Below are 13,882 nucleotides of genomic sequence, written 5' to 3'. Positions count from 1 at the left end.
CTTACTCCCTCCGGGCCACCTGCTGGCCAGGTACACACCTGCCCCTGGCCCCTCCCTTACCTGGGGCAGTGTCTGCCTGGTGGCCACTAGAGGCAGCCCAGCCTGGGGCCATGGAAGAAAACCCGACCTTGGAATCAGAAGCCTGGGGCTCCTCTAGGGGGTGGCTGGCCCCCCGGGAGGCCAGAGGAGGTAGGGATGCCAGGAGAAGCTCAGATCCATCTGACCTTCAGGCTAGGTGGGGGGTCCTGCTGGAGGAGGAAAGGGGAGGCCTGGCCTCCTGAGTCTGAGGGCTAAAGAGAGAAGGTTCCACTTCCTGATGTTATGGGGGAGAAGGGAACTAGAGGCTGGAACTCCAGGGTCTGAGGAGGAGAAGCCTGGAGAACCAGGCTAGTCTGGGAGGAGGGGAGGGCTAAGGGCTGGGAGTTTGGGTGTCTTGGGAATAGGAGAGGCTGGGTTCCCACACTCCTGAGCTAGAGGGAAAAGGAAGTTGAAGCCTGGACTCCACTGCCCTGGAGTAGGAGGGTTCCACGCTTGGGGACGGAGTTGAGGGCTGTGGACCCCTGGGTCCAGGGGAAGTAGAGGCTGGCACCCGGACTCCTGGGCCTGAGGGGGGAGGGGCTGGGAACCTGGTTTCCTGGTCTGAGGGAGGAGGGGCCGGGTGCCTGGATTCCTATGTCTGAGGGAGGAGGAGCCGGGGGCCTGTTCTCCTGGGTCTGAGGGAGGAGGGGCCGGGGGCCTGGACTCCTGGGTCTGAGGGAGGAGGGGCCGGGGGCCTGGACTCCTGGGTCTGAGGGAGGAGGGGCCGGGGGCCTGTTCTCCTGGGTCTGAGGGAGGAGGGGCCGAGGGCCTGGACTTCTGGGTCTGAGGGAGGAGGGACCGAGGGCCTGTTCTCCTGGGTCTGAGGGAGGAGGGGCCGAGGGCCTGGACTTCTGGGTCTGAGGGAGGAGGGGTCGGAGGCCTGGACTCCTGGGTCTGAGGGAGGAGGGGCCGGGGGCCTGGTTTCCTGGTCTGAGGGAGGAGGAATTTGGGTCCAGACTCCCGGGTCTTCCCAGCCCCCTACCCCTCCCCAGGCCCATCGCTGTCCTCTGTGCTTAACGAGCTGCCCAGTGCTGCCACCCTTCGGTACCGAGGCCCTGGGGTGCTGCCTTGGGGGGCGCTGGAGGAGGAGGAGGAGAATGGAGGAAGGAGCAGAAAGGCCTTCACAGAAGTCACCCAGATGGAGCTGCAGGACCCTCACCCTTCCCGGGAACTGCCCTGGCCCATGCAGGCCAGACGGGCACACAGGTGAGGCCCCACCTCCAGCTGGGACCCCCACAGCCCGGACCGGGCCCTTCTCCCATACCTTGGACTCGGTCTCCTCCCTCTGTCCTCTGCCGCTCCTGGCTTCTGGGGCCTCTCTCTGCCCCGCTCAGAGCTGCCTCTCTTGGTTTCTTTCTTCCCCTCATCTTTGTCTCTACTTCAGACTCCAGGTGAGTGCTGCCTTTCGATGGCTCTGGGGTCTCTTCTCTCTAGGATTTGCCATCTCCCTGGTCTTCACCAATCCTGTCTCTGCCTCAGTTTCTCTCTGTGTGTGTGTCCAAAATCTGTTAATATTTATTTCTCTCTGCTTTATACCTTCCTTCATCTTTGCCTCCTCTTCCAAGCCTCCCTCTCTGTAACTTCTTTCTTTTCCCACTCTCACCGCATAATTTGCAGGGCCTGGTGAACAATGAAAATGCAGGTGCCCTCCTTCAAAAATGATTATGGGCCCGTTGCAGTGGCTCACACCTGTAATCCCAGCACTTTGGGAGGCCAGGCGAGTGGATCACCTGTGGTCAGGAGTTCGAGACCAGCCTGGCCAACATGGCGAAACCCCAACTCTACTAAAAATACAAACATTAGCTGGGTGTGGTGGCGGGTGCCTGTAATCCCAGCTACTCGGGCAGCTGAAGCAGGAGAATCGCTTGAACCAGGGAGATAGAGGTTGCAGTGAGCCAAGATCGTGCCATTGGACTCTGGCCTGGGTGATAGAGCGGGACTCCATCTCAAATATATATATATATACGTATATATACGTGTATATATATACGTGTATATATACGTGTATATATACGTGTGTATATATATATACGTGTGTATATATACGTGTGTATATATATATACGTGTGTATATATACGTGTGTATATATATACGTGTGTATATATACGTGTATATATATACGTGTGTATATATATACGTGTATATATATACGTGTATATATACACATATATGTGTATGTATATATGCATATATACGTATATATACACGTGTATATATACGCATATATACGTATATATACGCATATATACATATATACACATACGTATATATACACATATATACGTATATATATACATATATGTGTATATATATGGAAAAAAACAATAAAAAATAACAATGTATCAACACTCCCATGCCGATCAGTAGCGGGATCATGCCTGTGAATATAGCCACTATACTGCAGCCTGAGTAACATAGCGAGACCCCCATCTCTATTTTTTAAAAGTAATAATCAAAGTAACAATATGACAAAAAATAATACAAGTTAAAAGAACAGCTATCTATATAACATTTACCTTGTACCGGGTGTTATAAGTAATCTAGAGGTGATTTAAAGTGCATTGGAGGGCTGGGTGTAGTGGCCCATACCTGTAGCCCCAGCGCTTTGGGAGGCTGAGGTAGGAGAATTGCTTGAGCCTGGAAGTTTGAGGCTGCATTGAGCTATGATTGCACCACTGCACTCCAGCCTGGACAACAAAACGAGACACTTGTCTATAAAAATCAGATAAAAATTAAAATAAAATAAAATAAACACAGGAGGATGTGTGTAGCCTGTATGCAAATACTATACCGTTTTATATAAGGAATTTGGGCATCTACAGATTTCAGTATTCTTGGGGAGTCCTTGAACCAACCCCCATGGATACTGAGGGACGGCTGTATTCATAAAGTGAGAGCCCAGATAAACTCCAGCTAGGGCAAGCGACACGGCATGACAGCACCCTGTGCGTCCCTCCCCTGACACCCCCTTTTTCCTCACAAATACAAGGTAACCTCTTCTCTCTAACCTTTTTTTTTTTTTTTCTTTTTTGACAGAGTCTTGCTCTGATGCCCAGGCTGGAGTGCAGTGGTGCAGTCTCAGCTCACTGCAGCCTCCGACACCTGGGCTCAAGCAATCCTCCTACTCCAACCTCCTGCTTTTCTGTAGAGCTTTGCTAGCTGTACTCTGCAACTTTGTGCAAATAGAATCATACAGTCTTCAGTCTTTTGTGCTGGCTTCTTCTGCCTAGCATTAGGTTTCTTTCTTTCTTTCCTTTCTTGGAATCTCACTCCGTCACCCAGGCTGGAATGCAATGGCGCCATCTCAGCTCACTGCAACCTCCGCCTCCCAGGTTCAAGCAATTTTCCTGCCTCAGCCTCTCGTGTAGCTGGGATTACAGGCACCCGCCACCAGGCCCAGCTAATTTTTTTTTTTTTTTGGTATTTTTAGTAGAGACAGGATTTCACCATGTTGGTCAGGCTGGTCTCGAACTCCTGACCTCAGGTGATTCACCCACCTCGGCCTCCCAAAGTGCTGGGATTACAGGCCTGAGCCACTGTACCCAGCTGGTTTCTTTTTTATTGCTACAGAGTATTCTATCTTATGTATAGGCCACAATTTACTTCTCCATTCTACTGTTGGATTGTGTGTACATGCAGATGGTTCCCAGTCTGGGGCTGCGAAACCCCTCATTTTCTGCCTGTTTCCCTCCCAGGCAAAGAAATGCCAGCAGGGACCAGGTGGTCTATGGCTCTGGAACTAAGACGGACCAATGGGCGCGGCTACTTCGGAGGTCCAAGGAGAAAACAAAGGAAGGCTTGCGAAGCCTGCAGCCCTGGGCGTGGACACTGAAGAGGATCGGGGGTGCGGTGGGGTTTGGGTGGTGTCCTGGGGGCAGGGCCTGGACTCCTGGGTCTGAGGGAGGAGGGGCTTGGGCCTGGATTTTTGGGTCTGAGGGAGGAGGGGCTGGGATCTGGGTCTGAGGGAGGAGGGGCTGGGGGTCTGGACTCTTGGGTCTGAGAAAGGCACGGCTGGGCCGGGCGCGGTGGCTCACGCCTGTAATCCCAACAGTTTGGGAGGCCGAGGTGGGTGGATCACCTGAGGTCAAGAATTCGAGACCAGCCTGACCAACATGGTGAAACCCCTGTCTCTACTAAACGTACAAAAACTAGCTGAGCACGGTGGCGCACGCCTGTAATCCCAGCTACTCGTGAGGCTGAGACAGGAGAATTGCTTGAACCCAGGAGGCGGAGGTTGCAGTGAGCCGAGATCGCGCCACTGTACTCCATGCTGGGCGGCAGAGCGAAACTCCGTCTCAAAAAAAAAAAAATATATATATATATATATACACACACATATATATGTGTATATATATGTATATATGTGTGTATATATACACATATATGTATATATGTGTGTATATATACGTATATATGTATATATGTGTGTGTATATATACGTATATATGTATATATGTGTATATATACATATATGTGTATATATGTGTATATATACATATATGTGTATATATGTGTATATATACATATATGTGTATATATGTATATACGTGTATATATGTGTATATATACGTATATATGTGTATATATGTATATATACGTATAGAAAGAAAGAAAGAAAGAAAGGAAGGAAGGAAGGAAGGAAGGAAGGAAGGAAGGAAGGAAGGAAGGAAGGAAGGAAGGAAGGAAGGAAGGAAGGAAAGAAAGAAAGGCGCGGCGGGACCCCAGTCCAGGAGTGGGAGGCGCTGGTCCTGCTCCCGGGAAGGAACCTGAGCCTCTCTCTGCTGCCCCCTGCAGGCCAGTTTGGCGCCGGCACGGAGTCCTACTTCTCCCTGCTGCGCTTCCTGCTCCTTCTCAACGTGCTGGCCTCTGTGCTCATGGCCTGCATGACGCTGCTGCCCACCTGGCTGGGAGGCGCTCCCCCAGGCCCTCCCAGCCCCAACATCTCCTCGCCCTGCGGCTCCTATAACCCCCACTCCCAGGGCCTGGTCACCTTTGCCACCCAGCTCTTCAACTTGCTCTCGGGAGAGGTAGGTGCCTGGGTCCCTGGGGGATTCCCCGCTCACCTGTGAACCCAGTGCCTTCAATGACACGAACCTCAAACCCTGACCCCAGACCCTGACTGTGCAGCTCCAGGAGCCCCGCCTCCTCCCACAGTGGCCCCTGCGCCGCCTTCCCCCCACAGGGTTACCTGGAATGGTCCCCTCTCTTCTATGGCTTCTACCCGCCCCGCCCACGCCTGGCGGTCACCTATCTGTGCTGGGCCTTTGCCGTTGGCCTCATCTACCTTCTGCTCATCCTGCATCGGTCAGTGGCACCTGCACCCCTGACCCCTGACGGGACGGGTTGGGGTGGGGGAGCAAGTGGTGGTGGCAGAAACCCCCTCCCCAAGAATCCTCAGTCTTTTTTTTTTTGAGACGGAGTTTTGCTCTTATTGCCCAGGCTAGAGTGTAGTGGTGCAATCTCGGCTCACTGCAACCTCCGCCTTCCGGTTTCAAGCGATTCTTCTGCCTCAGCCTCCCAAGTTGCTGGGATTACAGGCGCCCGCCACCACGCCCAGCTAACTTTTTTGTATTTTTAGTAGAGGCGGGGTTTCACCATGTTGGTCAGGCTGGTCTTGAACTGCTGACCTGGTGATCCACCCGCCTCGGCCTCCTACAGTGCTGGGATTACAGGCGTGAGCCACCGCGCCCGGCCCCAGAATCCTCGGTCTTGCTGTGTAACCCCTTATTCTGTGCGAGTTAAAATCAAGGTTTTGGGCTGGGAGCGGTGGCTCACGCCTGTAATCCCAGCACTTTGGGAGGCCGAGGCGGGCAGATCATGAGGTCAGGAGATCGAGACCATCCTGGCTAACACGGTGAAACCCCGTCTCTACTAAAAATACAAAAAATTAGCCGGGAGTGGTGGTGGGCGCCTGTGGTCCCAGCTACTCGGGAGGTTGAGCCAGGAGAATGGCGTGAACCCAGGAGGCGGAGCTTGCAGTGAGCCGAGTTTGCGCCACTGCACTCCAGCCTGGGAGACAGAGCGAAACTCCATCTAAAAAAAAAAAAAAGATCAAGGTTTTGGGATTTGTTTTTGTTTTTCATTTGTTTTGTTTGTTTGTTTTTGAGACAGAGTCTTACTCTGTCACCCAGGCTGGAGTGCAATGGCACGATCTTGGCTCACTGCAACCTCCACCTCCCGGGTTCAAGCGATTCTACTGCCTCAGCCTCCCAAGTAGCTGGGTTTACAGGCTCCGGACACCATGCCCAGCTAATTTTTTGTATTTTTAGTAGAGACGGGGTATCGCCATGTTGGCCAGGCTGGTCTCGAACTCCTAATCTCAGGTGATCCACCTGCCTTGGCCTCCCAAAGTGCTGGGATTACAGGTGTGAGCCACCGCACCCAGTCTGTTTTGTTTTTTGAGACAGGGTCTCACTCTGTCACCCGGCTAGCGTGCAGTGGTGCAATCGTAGCTCACCGGAAGCCTGGGCCTCCGGAACTCAACTGATCCTCCTACCTCAGCCTCGGGAGCAGCTGGGACCACAGGGGTGCACCACCATGTCTTGCTAAAAAATTTTTTTTAATGTTATAGAGACAGGGTCTTGCTATGTTGCCCAGGCTGCGCTCAAACTCCTAGGCTTAAGAGATCTGCTCACCTCAGCCCCCCAAGGTGCTGGAATTACAGGCATGAGCCAATGTGCCTGGCCAAAAGCCAACTTTTTTTTTTTTTTGAGACGGAGTCTCGCTCTGTCACCCAGGCTAGAGTGCAGTGGTGCGAGCTCAGCTCACTGCAACCTCTGCCATCCAGGTTCAAGCAATTTTCCTGCCTCAACCTCCCAAGTAGCTGGGATTACAGGCATGTGCCACCATGCCCGGCTAATTTTGTATTTTTAGTAGAAATGGGGTTTCACCATGTTGGTCAGGCTGGTCTCGAACTCCTGACCTCAGGTGATGCGCCCGCCTCGGTCTCCCAAAGTGCTGGGATTACAGGCGTGAGCCACCATGCCCGGCAAAGAAGCCTCGATTTTAAGAGCAGGGAAAAGCCCTGGAATAGGTTTTAAACAGGGGAATACGGTCTGAGTTGCATCAAAAGAAGGTCCCACTGGCTCAAGAACTGAGAATGGATTATAAGCGGGCACAAGTGCAAGCAAGGAGACCATGTGGGGGCCCTCTGTGGTTGTTCACATGAGAGATGATGGGGGCCAGGGCCAGGGCAGTGAAGGTGCACATGGTCTCTTTGTCCAGTTCTGTTTCTGCCCCTGCTGGGGTTCTCTATCTCCTTCCTGCGTCTTTGCCCCCCTCTCTTGAGTCTCTTTACCTGCCCGTCTTCTCTGGGTCTTTTTTTTTTTTTTTTTTTGGAGGCGACCTCCACCTCCTGGGTTCAAGTGATCCTCCCCCCTCAGCCTCCCAAGTAGTTGGGATTACAGGCATGCACCACCACGCCTGGCTAATTTTTGTATTTTTAGTAGAGATGGGGTTTCACCACATTGGACAGGCTGGTCTCAAACTCCTGACCTCAGGTGATCCTCCCCCCTTGGCCTCCCAAAGTGCCGGGATTACAGGCGTGAGCCATGGCGCCTGGGCTGCCCCCCTCTCTTGAGTCTTTACCTGCCATCTCTTCTGGGTCTCTGTCTTCTTCTCGGCTCTTCCCGCCGCAGCTCCCTTCTCTGGGTGCCTGTACTTCTTATGGATCTTTGACCCCCATCTTTTGTAGATGTAGTTTCTCCTTTCTCACTGTCTCTGTCTCCCTCTCTCCGAATCTCCCTCTGGGGCCTCTGTCCCTCCTCCACATCTCTGTCTTCCTCAGGGCCTCTGTCTCTCTCACTCTGGGTTTCTGCCCCCTTCGCTCCGAGCCTCTGTCCCTGTCTCCTAGGTTTCTGCCTCTCTTTGGGGTGCCTGCACCCCAGAACTGTCTCTGAATCTCCCTTGGACTTTGCCTTCAATGACTGTGTCTCTGCCTCTTTGACTCTTTCCCCATCTGGTCTGGTGGGAACTCGCCTAGTACCCAAGGCCTTAGGGTTCATCTTGCCCGTTTGTCCCAATATGAGGGGTCTCCCCATAACCCCCGTTCCTGGCTGTCCTTTCACATCCCGTCTCCCGGGTCTCCCCTCTCAGCTCGGTGTCTGGGCTGAAGCAGACACTGCTGGCGGAGTCCGAGGCTCTGACCAGCTACAGCCACCGGGTGTTCTCGGCCTGGGACTTCGGTCTCTGCGGGGACGTCCACGTGCGGCTGCGCCAGCGGATCATCTTGTACGAATTAAAGGTGCGATTAGGGAGCGGGGTCTGCAACTGGGTAGGGACCAGACAGGACCGGGTTAAGATAACGCACAGGGCCTAACTCGGTGATGGGGCCTCCGGAGAGATGCTAAGCAGCTCCTTCTCCAAGAAAGGCAGGTCCTGGGGAATGAGAGGGTTGAGAGGAGGCCGAGATTGGGCTGCCCGAGGTCCAAGGGTGTAGGAAAAGGATGCGCCAGGGCTGGGATCGGTGGCTAATGCTTGTAACCCCAGCACTTTGGGAGACCGAGACAGGTGGATCGCTTCAGTCTAGGAGTTCGAGACCAGCCTGGGCAACATAGGGAGGCTCCCTCTCTACCAAAAAAAAAAAAAAAAAAGTTTTTTGTTTTTTTTTTTTAAGTAAGCACAAGAAGCGGGCGGGGCCTAAGGCAATTTGGTTCAAAGTTAAGTGATGGGAGCGGCCAGCAGGGCGTCTTGATACAGCTGAACTGGAACTTCAGGCCAGGAATAAAGCGCAGGGCCACCTGGGGGCGGAGCCTCTGATGGGCAGGGCTGACCAGGGGCGGGTCTTGGGGTGCTGGGCGGAGCCTCAGGGTCGGGGCCTGGGGTGCTGAGATTGGCCGCGGAGGGATGGGGGCTTGGGTTGCTGGATCCGGCCGCGAAGGGGCGGGGCTGTAAAGGGCCGCTGGTTTCCTGGAGTGCCCCGGAGCGGGTGGAACCAGGACTGCAGAGGTTGTTAGCGGGTGGGGAGACGGCTGCATCAGTTCACGTTCAGGAGGATCTCTGGAGAGCCAGGCCTGGGGAACCGGGAGGCCCGCGCCCTGGGAAATGGAGTCCAAGCGGGCATCTCTCCCGCCTTCAGGTGGAGCTGGAGGAGACAGTGGTGCGGCGCCAGGCTGCGCTGCGGACGCTGGGCCAGCAAGCCAGGGTTTGGTTGGTGCGGGTGCTGCTCAACCTGCTGGTGGTCGCGCTCCTGGCGGCAGCCTTCTATGGCGTCTACTGGGCTACGGGGTGCACCGTGGAGCTGCAGGTGCGGAGGGTCTTGGAAGAGGAAGCCCGGGGGTCCTGGAACGTACATTTCCAACGGTGGAGGGAGGGGACGGAAGTTTGGAATGCCAGAGATCTTAGAGAGGAAGTATGCGAGAGGGTATGTTCGGACCCTGGACTTAGGGATTTTAAAGGAAGAAGAGAGTCTGGGCGCGGTGGCTCACGCCTGTAATCCCACCACTTTGGGAGGCTGAGGCGGGCGGATCACGAGGTCAGGAGTTCCAGACCAGCCTGACCAACATGGTGAAAACACGTCTCTACTAAAAATACAAAAATTAGACGGGCGTGGTGGTGGGCGCCTGTAATCCCAGCTACTCAGGAGGCTGAGGCAGGAGAATCTCTTGAACCCGGGAGGCAGAGGTTGCAGTGAGCCGAGATCGCACCACTGCACTCTAGCCTGGGCAACAGAACGAGACTCTGTCTCAAAAAAAAAAAAAAAAGAAGAGGCCGGGGGGAGGACCTTAAGCTTGGCTCCTCCAGGACCCCAAGCCTCTACTCATGGTCCATCCCGCTCCCAGGAGATGCCCCTTGTCCAGGAGTTGCCACTGCTGAAGCTTGGGGTGAATTACCTTCCGTCCATCTTCATCGCTGGGGTCAATTTTGTGCTGCCGCCCGTGTTCAAGCTCATTGCTCCACTGGAGGGCTACACTCGGAGTCGCCAGATCGTTTTTATCCTGCTCAGGTTCCAGCCTCACGGGGATGGCTGGGAATGATGAAGGGTGGGGGCGGTCAGAGGGATGTTGGCGCTGACGGGTAAGACACGGAAATCCTGCTGATATCGAATCCAGGGATTCAAATCCTGACTCTGTTGGCCAGGTGCAGTGGCTCACACCTGTAATCCCAGCACTTTGGGAGGCCGAGGCTGAGGTCAGGAGTTCGAGACCAGCCTGACAAACATGGTGAAACCCCGTCTGTAGTAAAAATACGAATATTAGCCCGGCGGTAGTGGCTTCTGTAGTCCCAGCTACTCGGGAGGCTGAGGCAGGAGAATGGCTTGAGCCTGGGAGGTGGAGGTTGCAGTAAGCTGAGATCGCGCCACTGCACTCCAGTCCGGGCGACAGAGTGAGACCCTGTCTCAAAAAAAAAAAAAAAAGAAAAGAAAAGAAAAGAAAGAAATCCTGATTCTGTCACTGGGCCTCAGCTTCTTCATCTGTGAGATGGGTTGAATGCGGGCGCGTTCCACTGAGAAGGGAACTGCCACATGGTGGCTACCGGGTCAGGGCCCATTCTCCTCTGCCTCCCCCCCTTCAGGACCGTGTTTCTTCGCCTCGCCTCCCTGGTGGTCCTGCTCTTCTCTCTCTGGAATCAGATCACCTGTGGGGGCGACTCCGAGGCTGAGGACTGCGAAACCTGTGGCTACAATTACAAACAACTTCCGGTGAGAACGGCATGGGTGTGCCTGGGACTCTTGGGTCCCTGAAGGAGAGATGGAGCTGGCTGGGTCCAGACTCTTGGTTTGGGCGGAGAGGGGAGCTTGGGGTGCTGGAACACTCTCCCAAGGGTATGAATGTTTGAAAAATGAGGACCCCCAGAGAAAGTATTGACAGGGTCTCATAGGCTTGCGATGTGGAGACTCGGACGCGTGGGCCTCCAGGTGCCCGGGTCCTGAGTTCTTTCTGATATATTTCTTCCTTCTTCAGTGCTGGGAGACTGTCCTGGGCCAGGAAATGTACAAACTTCTGCTCTTTGATCTGCTGACTGTCTTGGCAGTCGCGCTGCTCATCCAGTTTCCTAGAAAGTGAGAGCCCCGCCCCTTGCTGAGGCCCCGCCCCTCTAGGACGAGGCCCTGCCCCATCGCGCTGTTCTTTTCACCGCGCACCTTTTTACCATTCCCGCCTCTGCCTGCTCCCTTTGCTTGCCCTAGGTCCGCAGATCTCCCCGCTCCCCGCCCTTGTTTTAGTGGGTTACTTCCCTCTGGCCCCGACCGCGGCGACATCTGGGTCCCTTCTAGTCCTCAGGTCCCGCCCTCTGGACACACCCCCTCCACGTGGAGTCCTGAAAGTCCCGCCCCCCCCTCAGATACGCATGCTTCCTATTGGCGGGCGGGGCGGTGGAGGCGGGGAAACTCCCGGCCGCCGCTCCCCTGACTCCGGCCCGGCCCCGCCCCGTCCTTCAGGCTCCTCTGTGGCCTCTGTCCTGGGGCGCTGGGTCGTCTGGCGGGGACCCAGGAGTTCCAGGTGCCCGACGAGGTGCTGGGGCTCATCTACGCGCAGACGGTGGTCTGGGTGGGGAGTTTTTTCTGCCCTTTACTGCCCCTGCTTAACACGGTCAAGTTCCTGCTGCTTTTCTACCTGAAGAAGGTAAGGGGTAGGGGGGACCCTTGGGTCTCAGGCAGGAGGTATTGGGGCCCGCACTCCTGGGTCAAGGGCAAGGAAGATCCTGGGGGCCTGGATTACTCGGTCCTGAGAGAGGAGGGGGTTGGAGGACAGACTACTGGATCTGAGAGGAGGGATCTAGGGCATTCTGACTTATATGTCTGAGGATCTGGGGACTCAGACTCCGGGGTCCTAGATGAGGAAGGGGCTCAGACTCCTGGTTCGGAAAAAAGGAGAGGCAGGTAGGCCGGGTGCAGTGGCTCACGCCTGTAATCCCAGCACTTCGGGAGACTAAGGCGGGTGGATCACCTGAGGTCAGGAGTTTGAGACCAGCCTGGCTAACATGGCAAAACCCCGTCTCTACTAAAAATACAAAAAAAATTAGCCGGCCTTAATGGCAGGTGCCTGTAATCCCAGCTACTCAGGAGGCTGAGGCAGGGGAATTGCTTGAACCAGGGAGGTGAAGGTCGCAGTGAGCCGAGATCGTGCCACTGCACTCCAGCCTGGGCGACAGAGCGAGACTCCGTCTCAAAAAGAGAAAACAAACAACAACAACAACAGCAAAACAAATTAGCCGGGAGTGGTGGTGCACACCTGTAATCCCAGCTACTCGGGAGGCTGAGACACGAGAATAGCTTGAACCCGGGAGGGGAGGCTGCAGTGAGCGCCACTGCACTCCAGCCTGGGCGACAGAGCGAGACTCTGTCTCAAAAAAAAAAAAAAAAGGAGGCACAGAGTCTTGTGTTTCAGATCCCCTTTCTCCGTGCCTTCCCCCACCAGCTTACCCTCTTCTCCACCTGCTCCCCGGCTGCCCGCACCTTCCGGGCCTCCGCGGCGAATTTCTTTTTCCCCTTGGTCCTTCTCCTGGGTCTGGCCATCTCCAGCGTTCCCCTGCTTTACAGCATCTTCCTGTAAGTGCGAGAGGCTCCCGCCTCTCTCCCTCCCTCTCTCCCCACTCAGTGTTCAGACTCCTGGCACTACGTGAGCCCAGCCTGTCTTGACTTCAGGATCCCGCCTTCTAAGCTGTGTGGTCCATTCCGGGGGCAGTCGACCATCTGGGCCCAGATCCCTGAGTCTATTTCCAGCCTCCCTGAGACCATCCAGAACTTCCTCTTCTTCCTGGGGACCCAGGCTTTTGCTGTGCCCCTTCTGCTGATCTCCAGGTGAGGTGGCCCAGACTTCTGGGTCTGGGTTTGAATGCGTGTGATCTGGGGGCCACCACCTGCGTCCAAGAGAGGAGAGGCTTGGGCGTGGGAGCAGGCAACGTACTGAGTCTGAGGGAGGAGGCCTAGACTCCTGGACTGCTGGGTCCGAAGGAGGAGGTGGGCGGGACGTAGGACTCCTGGATCTGAAGGCGGAGGGGCTGGGAGACTGAACTCCTTGAGCCCAGACGAGGAGGGGCTTAGGGGTCCACATCCCTGGCTTCGAAGGAGCCAGACGGTTGGATATAATGGAAGAGCGTGTCAGGAGTGGCTTCCGTTCCTGTCTCCTCCAGCATCCTGATGGCGTACACTGTGGCTCTGGCTAACTCCTACGGACGCCTCATCTCTGAGCTCAAACGTCAGAGAGAGACGGTGAGCCAGGCGGGTCCCTGAGAGGGCCCCTGGGGAACATGGAAAGGGGTTGGGGAAGAGGATTGTCTCACCTCCACCTCTCTTTGCCCCAGGAGGCGCAGAATAAAGTCTTCCTGGCACGGCGCGCTGTGGCGCTGACCTCCACCAAACCGGCTCTTTGACCCCCGCAGCCCACGTCCCGCTTTCAGACCCCAGGCCCATTGTAAGCCTAGGTCACAACATCTGTAAACTAGGAGAACTGGAGAAGACTCCAAGCCCTTCCAGCTTTGGTATCTGGAGATTTCCAGGGCCCCTCGCCGCCACGTCCCTGACTCTCGGGTGATCTTCCTTGTATCAATAAATACAGCCGAGGTTGCTGAGCGCGCTTTGAAATCTGCGTCCTGAAGGTGGGGGCAGGGCTACAGCAGGGCAGGAGCCAATCAAATGTATGGGCATGTTTGTCGGTGCAGAGCGCTCTTCCGCAAGGAGCCTTGACGGTCATGTCGGCCAATCGAAGGCCCCATCTGGTAGCATCAGGGGCGGGCCAACTTATGATTGGTTCAGATCTGTGACAAGAGGCGGTTGCTAGGGGATACCACGAGCCGAACGCCTAGCATTCGCTGTGATAAAGGGCGTCTCAGCCAATCACCTGTCGCTACAGGCCAGGGGGCCGT

The 13,882-nt window shown here is 55.2% G+C and overlaps 1 protein-coding gene across 5 annotated transcripts; it reads left to right on the top strand.

Moving 5' to 3' along the window:
• Positions 1-67: 67 nt before the first annotated feature.
• Positions 68-13,417, top strand: TMC4 (transmembrane channel like 4). Of its 5 annotated transcripts, none has more exons than XM_031003947.3 (15): positions 68-189; positions 1,071-1,284; positions 3,775-3,923; positions 4,874-5,106; positions 5,262-5,383; positions 8,174-8,321; positions 9,156-9,323; positions 9,859-10,022; positions 10,592-10,718; positions 10,981-11,078; positions 11,457-11,640; positions 12,436-12,566; positions 12,663-12,818; positions 13,151-13,229; positions 13,322-13,417. In XM_031003947.3, the coding sequence occupies exons 1-15, from the start codon at positions 111-113 to the stop codon at positions 13,388-13,390; spliced, it is 2,121 nt and encodes a 706-aa protein (XP_030859807.2). In that variant the 5' UTR covers positions 68-110; the 3' UTR covers positions 13,391-13,417. The 5 variants fall into 5 exon arrangements, 4 of the variants coding, with proteins under 4 accessions (XP_030859807.2, XP_055226495.1, XP_055226497.1 ...); XM_055370520.2 differs by having other exon boundaries at positions 1,053-1,284; XR_010132053.1 differs by having other exon boundaries at positions 83-189; positions 1,053-1,284; positions 13,086-13,229; positions 13,322-13,362.
• The last annotated feature ends 465 nt before the right edge of the window (positions 13,418-13,882 follow it).

This window comes from Gorilla gorilla, chromosome 20 (assembly GCF_029281585.2).
Source record: "Gorilla gorilla gorilla isolate KB3781 chromosome 20, NHGRI_mGorGor1-v2.1_pri, whole genome shotgun sequence".
Lineage (NCBI taxonomy): Eukaryota > Metazoa > Chordata > Mammalia > Primates > Hominidae > Gorilla > Gorilla gorilla.
Note: the sequence above shows the minus strand (reverse complement) of the source record. Positions and strands in the feature narration are given on the sequence as shown.